Here is a 9,200-nt window from a genome sequence, read left to right as displayed (position 1 = left end):
CAGACCATTGCCACAGGTCCCCCAATTTACTGTCATTTAGACAAATGTTCTATGACCCGATGACCCTTCCCCACCTGCACCCCTTCCCACCCCTCCCCACATCAGGAAAAAAACAAGGAAACCTGAGGGTTGACAAAGAAACAGATTTAATAAATAATAAGAAATAATTTACATAAAAAACACTTGAAGAACCAGTGTTGATCCCGATGCCGATATCAAATGGACAAGGATTACGCTCAGCCCTTGCTCTCAGCAGGAAGCCGTGCACTCCCAGCAGGGAAAGCCAAGGTGGGACACCGGGAGCGCTGCGGCTTCGGGAGGAAGGGAAGGGCTCAGGGGTCCAGCAGCAGGGCAAGGAGTTCTCCGGATCGCCGCCATCAGGGGAGAGAGAACTGTCGCTCAAAGCAGGACACAGACTCAGTCGGAAGGGAGAACAGCTCATTTTATTGCGGACATCTGGACATCGACTGGGGCAGTCCCAGGAGTCACAGCGCCTCAGCCGGAGAAAAGCCATCAGCGCCTGCAACGACAGAGTGCGAAAGCCCTGCTAAACCCAGAGAGGCAGGAAGAGGCAGGGTTTGGTTCCCCTCTCTTTGGGGAACAGCGTTGACGAGGCCTTCTTCAAGGCCCAGAAGAGAGAGCTGCCGCTGGCCTTGGCCCCGGCATGGCTCTGGCGCCTTGTCCCCACGGGCAATGCCCTTGGAGGCCCGTGCGTGTGCAGAGATGCTCAGTGCCCCTGTGCCACGCAGCAGGGCTCCATCGGGAGCCCCTGGGGAGCTGCCGTGGAGTTCTTCCCAAACCCTGCCCAGCACCATCCCTCGCCGCCCCCTGACAGCCAGCGGGACCCACTAAGAGCAGTGTTCCCAGTTGGGAAAGGTGGGCAGCAGAGCCTGGTACACACCTGGCCTTGCCGACCTTCTGCACCTACCGGCATCTTCTCCTGGCTCCATCCGCAGAGGCTTTTCCTCTCTTCCTCCTCTTCTTTGTTGCCACGGGGCTTTCAGTCTCCTCTTCCCAGGTCCGTTTCCTCTTCCGGTGTCTTCTCTTTTCCGTGTCCTGGGTGGAGCCTGCAAACCTTTCCATCCCACAGGGCCATTAGTTCGGGGAAGCTGCAATCCCACCCCATCAGTTCCGATTTTAAGCAAAAGGCAGCTCGTTTTACCTTCTTCCTTCGGCAAGCCTCCCCACTTCCTCTGGGCTCCCCGGGGATCCTGCCGCGCTCTCGGGGGTGGTGTGAGGCGAAGCCGGAGGTGCCTACAAGAGAGATGTTGGGGTTGGCCGGTGGCAAGAGAGGGCCTGGAGTGGTGGGTGACTGTTTGCCAAATGGCTGCCTTAGCTCTCCAGAGGAGATCCCTTTGGCTGCTTTGGCTCAGCCACATTGCTCACACTGCCCCCACCCCTCCAAAAAAGTCTTGAGGAAGCTCTGGCAAAGCAGGATGTGACCAAACCCTCTCTGAAGGTGACAGCTGCTCCCCTCTGCCTTTTTGTGGGCGTTTTATACACGTTGTGGGGGATTAAGCAAGTGCCTGGTGCTTCGGAGGAACAACCTTTGGAGTTCCCCTCACCAGGGATCATCCTGGGGAGTGGGGGAACACCCCAGACACATACCAGCTCTCCTGCCAGGCAGAGGCACAGCAGCGCCTTGGCCTCATCAGCAACTCCCCTCCTCCACCAGACGCGCTCTCCCCGTGCTGGGGCCCTGACCTACCTCTGCCGTTCCAGACTGCACCACCGCATCTCCCCCAGCTTCATCGGGGACGTTTGGCTCTTCTAAAGGCAGAGTGAGGAAGAAAGAGCACGTGCAGCACAGTGGCTTCTTGGAAGGAAAAAGCCGCTCAAGCAAAAGCCACCCGAAGCCCTGCCCCAGTGGAGTTTTCAGCCCCCCCGAGCCCCGTCTGCAGCCTTCGGCTCCTCTTGCAGAGCTCCCAGAGACCAAGCAGAGGCCAGGAGACAGGCTGAGAGGGGCTGAGAGGACCCCACTTGGTGCCCAGCCCCGCCAGAAAGGATGCGGAGGTCTCTGGCATCCCCAGCCCGTGAACAGCCTCAGTCCCTCCTCTTACCTCTGCATCTCTCCGCGGGGGCTGGTGACTCCTCGGCTGCTGGAGGGGAAAGGCCGGCCGTCTCCTCGCCAAAGATTTCCCTGGCGTTCTCCAGCAGGAACTCCACCAGCACCTTCACCTGCCCACATCAAAGCCCGGCTCTCAAGCCTGCTGCCCGAGAAGGGGCCAAGCAGGCTCTTCCCCTCCGCAGCCTGCCCTCTGCTGAGGGGGCGGCTGTGGCTGTGGGGCTGCTCTTGCCGGCAGCCCCCCCAGCAGCACTTGCTCCAGAGAGGAGGCAGCCAGGGAGCTCGGGAAGAGCAGCCCGGCTCGCCTGGGCCGGGAAGGCTGCAGGCGGCTGGTGGCTACAGCCTACCTTCTGCGTCACCTCCAGCATGGCCTCCAGCGGGAGCAGGTCCTCCTCCGGTGGGCTCAGCAGGTTGGGCCCAACGCAGATGGCCAAGTTGCTGCAGCTCATCCTGCTGGTGGCTGCGTTGTGCCCGATGTGCCGCAGGAGGCACAGCAGCCGCTTCAGCAGGACCAGATTGGCTGCAGGCAACTTGTGGGCCACCCTGCGGGAAGGGGAAGACCGCCTTCCTAAAGCGGACGTTGCCCACAGCCCTCCCTCCCCAGGCTTGCCCACGGCAGGCGGGAGCCAGCGGCCGTGTTGCGCAGCTTGCCCGGGGCTCTCAGCCAGCGCTCAGGGCTCCTGCTCAACAGGCAGGCTGCTGCCCACACTTACGCCTTCAGCTCTTCCACCTTCTCCTCCCTGCTGCTCTTCTCCAGGGCTGCCGTCCACTCCTCGTAGAGGTGGCTCCCCAGGAGCTTGTCGGGGATGCTGCGGAGGAAGTCCTGCCCGGCCAAGGGCTCCAGCTGAGCCTTTGGAGACTCCAGGCCAGCCAGGAGCTCCTCCAGCTGCAGCTCCCAAGCGCTCACCTTCAAGAGGACGGCCAGCAGCAGCGCAGGCTGGCTTCCCAGCTCCACCTCTGCGCCGCGGTCCAGGGCCTCCCGCAGCTGCCGAAGCGATGTCCCGCTGGCAGCTCTGCGGAATATGCCCTCCGTGGCCGGCCCTTCCCGCTGCAGCACAGCCAGCAGCTCCTGCAGGAGAGGCCGGAGGAGAGTGGCGGGGCTGAGGAGCTGCCTTGCCACAGCCGTGGCCACAGCACTGCCCCACACCTGCCTCCTTGTCTTGGCTGCAGAGCCCAATGCCCCGAGCCCGCAGCTCCTGGGCTCGCCCACCGCCCCTCCGCAGGAGCAGCGGGAGGGCTGGGGACCCCTCTCCGGGCCGCCTTACCTGGATGGGCTGGGGCAGCGTGGCGTCCTCCCCGCAGAGGGCTGCCAGGGGCTGGCCAAAGAGCCTCCTGCTGCAGCCGGAGCCCGCCTGCCCTGGCGCCTGGGCAGCAGCCGGGCTGCGCCGCAGAGCAAAGGGCCAGGGCAGCCCCCACCTCCAAATCCTGCTCCTGCCGCTCCCTCCTGCTGCAAAGGAAAAGAGAGCAAGAGCCCCTCAAGGGAGAGCGCCGGGCCAGCGCTCCCGCAGCCTGCCCTGCTCCGCAGAGCCGGCGTGCCAGCGGGACAGCCTGGCCCAGCCCTCGCCCTGCCCTCCTCCAAGCTGTGGGCAGCAGCAGAGGCTGCCTGTCCCCGCACAACCACGTCCAGCGGCCGCTGCCCAGCGGGGCTCCTTGCTCCTCCAGCTGACCTCCTCCCTTGGGCTGCCCAACCTGCATGGCGACACTCAAGGGACAAGTCAGCACGGCTCCGCCGCTGCCAGGAGCTTGCCTTTCTTTCCACAACTCACCCGCTGAGCGGCAAAGTGCCCGTCCCTCGCCAGACGCCACCGTGGGAGGCCCTTGCTTGGGATCAGCCTGCAAGAACCGGGCTGCGCTTAGAGAGCGGCCCCGCAGCAGAAAGGGCCACCGGCCCGCTGCCACCCGGCACCAGCAGCCCCAGCGTGGCAGAGCTGGGACCCCCTGCCCCAGGTGGCTGGTCACCTCCCAGCGCCGACAGCCAGGACACGGCGCCGTTCCTGGGGGCTCCCCAACCCTCTCCGCTCCCCGAGTGGCACCGCGGGACCCTCCCTCCTTCCCGCACAAGCTCACCCCACTCGCCGCACGTCCCTGGCAGCCCGGCACAGCCCAGGGCGGCTGAAAGGCAGCCACGCTCACCTCTGCCTGGCCCTCCAACAGCCTCTCCAGGCTCCTGGCGCTCAACGTCCTCCACTGGGCAAGAGAGAAGGGGTGGAAGAAGGTGAGCAGCGATGCCTCTGCTGCTGGGCTGCAGGAGCGCTGCTCGGGGACAGAGCCCTGCCCAGAGAGACACTCACGGCACGGCGGCGGCTCAGCTCCTTCTCCAGCAGCTTGAGCGATGGCAGGCGGGTCACTCGGGCTCTCTTGGCTCCTTCGGGTGTGCTGTGCGCCGGGCAGGGAGAGGGAGAGAGCTGGCTGAGCCCCAGCCCGCCTCTGCTCTCCTGTCAGGCAGCTCTGCCCGCAGGCGCCGGGCACCTCTCCCCAGCTGGGAGCTGTGTTCCCCCGGCCGGCTGCGCATCCCCCCGGCTTACCCCAGCAGGGTGCCCACCCACAGCTCCTTGAGTGCCCGGTCCCTGCAGAAAGAGAGGAGGAAGAGCGTTTCTCTTTGCTCTGGGCTCCCCAAAGGCTGAGCTGGGGGTGCAGGACCCCGAAACGCCCCATCCCTCCCCGCCGGCGTGCTGCCCGCTCCCTGGCCAGGCTCTGCAGGCAGGGCAGAGGCCGTTCCATTCCCAGCACGGCGTGGGCATGCTGGGGAACCTCTCCTGCCCGCCCACGGGACGTGGCACCACCGCTCACCCGAAACTGGCCACGCAGGAGCCGGTGGGCCAGGCCAAGATGAGGGCGGTGCCGTCCCCATGGCTGCCGCCTTCATCCTCCTCCTGCTCCTCCGCCGCCGCCTCCTTCCCGCCGCTCAGCACCCACAGCTGGTCCAGGGCCAGGCGGAGCTGTGGGCGCAGGGTGGTGCCATGTCTGCCCAGGGGAGAGGCAGGACGTGAGCTGGAGGTGGCCTCCTCGGGGTTCCCGCGGGCAGAGCCCTGTCCCCCACCTGCCCTTGGCAGGGAGCCTGGGGCATCCAGCACCGAGGTGCCGGGGCCAGGGCTGGGGGAAAGGAGAGGGAAGGCAAGGCAGCTGGGCTGGCAGGGTCTTACAGCAACTTGGCGATGACCAGTTCCTCCTGGAGGAGGAGAAGGCGCCTCTCGCTCCTCTTGCGGCCCCGGCTCAGCCGCACGTCCGCGCTCAGCACCGCCTCGGCCTCGGCGAGAGCCTCCCTGCGCAGCAGAGAGCGGCGGGCATGAGAAAGGCCGCTGGCGCGGGGCCCGGCCGTGCCCGCCTCTCCCCGACTTGCAGGGGGAGCCCACCTGGAGCCACAGCAGCAGTTGGCCTGGCCCATCCCGCCCGGGACAGGAGGACCCTGGCCGTGCACCAAAGAGACGGCGCGGCCGCCCACAGCGAGGATGGGGAGCGGGGTGCCGGGGCAGCGCTGCTCCACCAGACCCTGCCTCCTCCCAGTGCTTCTCCGTGCCAGCACAGCTCCGTCCTGCTGGCGCTGGTGGCCGTTGGCTCCACAGGACCAACGGTCCCAGCCCAACGGAAAGTGGGAGGGGCCCCGGGGGGGCCTGCCCTGGGGGTTCTCTCCGGTATGGCCACCTCTGCCTTGCACTGGGGAGCCCCGAGCAGGACACAGCGCCTGCCTTCCACTCTTCAGGCACATCTCCCTCTTGGAGTGGCCTCACCAGCCCATCGGCCAGCTCCCTCGGCTCTTCAGGGTGCACCCCAGCAGGGACTTGGGCATCGCTGGGCACCACCGAAAAGAGTCTCCTCTCATCCTCTTGACACCCACCCTTTAGATATTGAACCAGCACACAGACTCACTCGGAACAGAGAACAGCTCGTGTTCTTGTGCACGTCGACTATGGCGTCCAGGAGTCATAGAATCATAAAATCATTTCGGTTGGAAGGGACCTTTAGTCCCCTCGAGTCCAACTGTTAACCTAACACTGCCAAGTCCACCACTAAACCACGTCCCTCAGCATCACGGCTAACCGTCTTTTAAATACCTCCAGGGACGGCGACTCCACCACTTCCCTGGGCAGCCTCTTCCAATGCTTCCTGAGGTCCCCTCTTAGCCCCCTCTTCTCCAGGCTAAACAGACCAGGGTCTCTGAGCCTTTCCTCAGAAGAGACGTGCTCCGTTCCGTCAATCATCTTTGTAGCCTCCACTGGACTCTCTCCAGTAGCCCCCTGTTAGTTCCTTAAGTCCGTTTAGTTCACGATTGCTCAGCCTCATCTCTTATAGCAGACTCAGGACTGAGCATTCTCACCCAGCTTTCAATTGCCTTGAGCTATACCTTGAACTTCTCCATTCTCCAGCATCACCCACCAAGTACAACCAGGTCCTTGAGCAAAAACAGGCCCACGAATGGCTTTGCCTTTGCCCGAGGCAGGAGAATCGCAAACGCTTTTCCCCGGCATATTCCTTTCATGCACCACAGGGACTTTATCCCCTTCTACAGTACGTAAAAGGCCTGACTGAGCAGGACCAGGTCGACTGATGCATCCCCCGGTGTTAACAAACCAGGTACCCTCTGCTAAATGCTTTCCCACATTTTAAAGGTTCCAGCCCCCACTGCTTTCAGGGTGGTTTTTAATAAAAGACCTGTCGTTGCTCAGGACCCCACATAAAAATCATTTTGCTATCGAGTCACCTCAGAGAGAGGTTTCACAATCTGACTATAACCCGGGATATGAATTCTCCAGAAACACAGAACTCCTAAAAAGGCTTGTGTTTCCTTTGTGGTAGTAGGTGGGGACATAGCTGTTCTTTGGTTCATCACATCCTTTGGGATCCGGCCATGATCATCTTGCCACTTAATGCCCCAAAACTGGGCGTCTCGTGCAGGTCCCTTAACCTCACCTCTTGTCATGGAAAGGCCCACTTTCAGAAGACTCTTGGTTATTTTCTTAACTTTCTTGAAAGCCATTTCTTGTGCTGTATTACCCCACACAAGGATGTCATCAATGTATTGCAGGTGTTCTGGGGCTCCACCCTTCTCCAGGGCAGCCTGGATCACTCCATGGCAAAGAGTAGGGCTGTGTTTCCACCCCTGCGGCCGTCCATTCCAGGTACGCTTGGCCCCTCTCCAGGTGAAAGCATCAATTTACATCAATGAGATACTGCTGGATTTCCTGTTCCACGTGGAACAGTCGACTGTAAGCTGTAGCTCCAGCATCCACCTTTGCTGTCTAGAGCTCCTTCAACCGAGAGCCACAACATTGGATTTTTGGGTTACATTTCACTCAGCCGAGGCAAACTGAGACAGGTTGTCCACTGGCAGTGAGCAAGGCAGGGACACTTCAGCCCATTCTCCTTCTCATTGCAGAGGTGGCAGGAGGCAGATGGATCATCTTTTGGTTTTTTTCTACCCTGCTCCATTATCAACACCAAGATCCTCCCTTGGCATGCCCTCAGGATGCCACGTCAAGGAAAGAGACTGAATCCCATGCTCTGTGTGACCGGCTGCTCCTCACAGTACAAGTTTCCAACTGGGCATGAAACAGCGGCAAACGTGGGCTGAACGTGGAGAGAGCAAGAAGCAGAGGAGTGAAAACACTAAACTGCTTGAATGAAATCTTCATAATAAAATAAGAAGGAACTAATGAAATAGATAGACAAACATACAAAACCGTCTCAAGCTCCCAGGGAGAGGTCACCGTCAGGCATTGAAGAAAGAGTGCCAGTGAAGAAGGCCAGCCCTTGAGAAACAGCCAGGGAAACAGAAGCCATTCAAGAAAACACTCCCCCATTGATGCCCCAGCTTTTCTCCCGCTGGCAGATGGGAGGGAACAGCCCATTGGTCAGTTTGGGTCACCTGACCTGCCCGCCCCTCCCCACAGGTGCAGCCCTTGTTTGCCTTGGGCTTTCTTTTCCACTCTCCTTCTGGTTTCTGGCTTTTCTTTTGCTTACCATTTCTGTCAATACAGCTGCCTCTGACTGATCCCATGGGTTTTTTCCCTTCCGATTCTCCCCGTGGATCCCCCCCCAGGAGGAGTGAGGGAGCGGCTGGGTGCTGCTGAGCTGCCGGCCAGGCTTCACCCACAACAGCCTGTGAGCAAAATCCTTCCCTGGCCAGGGGGAGAGGGCTCCTCCTTCCTCCTCCATCACACTACAGGCCTCCCCTCTATCCCTCCGGGATGCACCAGTGGCTGCTCTTGGAGCCACTTCCAAAGCTTTTTGGGTGAGCTGACCCATTTATGGTGCCCAGCGTGGAAGGCTATCTCTACCATTGCCATGATTTTGGGGGAGCTTTGGAAACTGTCCCCCAGCCAGTGTGTGAGGAGGCTGGCTGGCTGCAGGAGACACCAAGGCACAAGTGACAGTGGCTGCACAAGGACCTTTAGCCCTTCCTGGCCCCTGTGCCCTGCCTACGCCTTTCCCTGGCTCTGACCGCATGGTGCGGCTCCTAGGAGACACCCAGACCTCAAGAGGACACGGTCCTGGGCAACCTGCTCTAGGGGAGCCTGCTGGAGCAGATGTTGGAGCAGACCATTGCCACAGGTCCCCCAATTTACTGTCATTTAGACAAATGTTCTATGACCCGATGACCCTTCCCCACCTGCACCCCTTCCCACCCCTCCCCACATCAGGAAAAAAACAAGGAAACCTGAGGGTTGACAAAGAAACAGATTTAATAAATAATAAGAAATAATTTACATAAAAAACACTTGAAGAACCAGTGTTGATCCCGATGCCGATATCAAATGGACAAGGATTACGCTCAGCCCTTGCTCTCAGCAGGAAGCCGTGCACTCCCAGCAGGGAAAGCCAAGGTGGGACACCGGGAGCGCTGCGGCTTCGGGAGGAAGGGAAGGGCTCAGGGGTCCAGCAGCAGGGCAAGGAGTTCTCCGGATCGCCGCCATCAGGGGAGAGAGAACTGTCGCTCAAAGCAGGACACAGACTCAGTCGGAAGGGAGAACAGCTCATTTTATTGCGGACATCTGGACATCGACTGGGGCAGTCCCAGGAGTCACAGCGCCTCAGCCGGAGAAAAGCCATCAGCGCCTGCAACGACAGAGTGCGAAAGCCCTGCTAAACCCAGAGAGGCAGGAAGAGGCAGGGTTTGGTTCCCCTCTCTTTGGGGAAC

At 61.0% G+C, this 9,200-nt stretch overlaps 1 protein-coding gene across 1 annotated transcript; it reads right to left on the bottom strand.

The window, feature by feature from the left end:
• Positions 1 to 1,561: 1,561 nt before the first annotated feature.
• On the bottom strand, positions 1,562 to 5,450 carry LOC141473774 (T-cell activation Rho GTPase-activating protein-like). Its single transcript, XM_074161382.1, has 9 exons — positions 5,419 to 5,450; positions 5,209 to 5,328; positions 3,331 to 3,445; positions 2,973 to 3,134; positions 2,779 to 2,888; positions 2,413 to 2,608; positions 2,061 to 2,178; positions 1,709 to 1,770; positions 1,562 to 1,576 (listed from the first exon to the last, which is right to left on the bottom strand). Exons 1-9 carry the CDS (start codon positions 5,448 to 5,450, stop codon positions 1,562 to 1,564), a joined length of 930 nt encoding a protein of 309 aa, XP_074017483.1.
• Positions 5,451 to 9,200: the final 3,750 nt, after the last annotated feature.

The sequence above is a fragment of the Numenius arquata genome, chromosome 19, assembly GCF_964106895.1.
Source record: "Numenius arquata chromosome 19, bNumArq3.hap1.1, whole genome shotgun sequence".
Lineage (NCBI taxonomy): Eukaryota > Metazoa > Chordata > Aves > Charadriiformes > Scolopacidae > Numenius > Numenius arquata.
This window is presented reverse-complemented; position numbering and strand designations above follow the sequence as displayed.

Coding starts and splice junctions, on each gene's coding strand:
- LOC141473774 (XM_074161382.1), bottom strand. CDS start 5,450: ATGGGCCAGGCCAACTGCTGCTGTGGCTCCAG. Junction 2,889..2,972: donor TGCTGGCCGTCCTCTTGAAG/GTGAGCGCTTGG, acceptor TTGGCCGGGCAG/GACTTCCTCCGCAGCATCCC. Junction 1,771..2,060: donor CCCCGCGGAGAGATGCAGAG/GTAAGAGGAGGG, acceptor CTCTGCCTTTAG/AAGAGCCAAACGTCCCCGAT.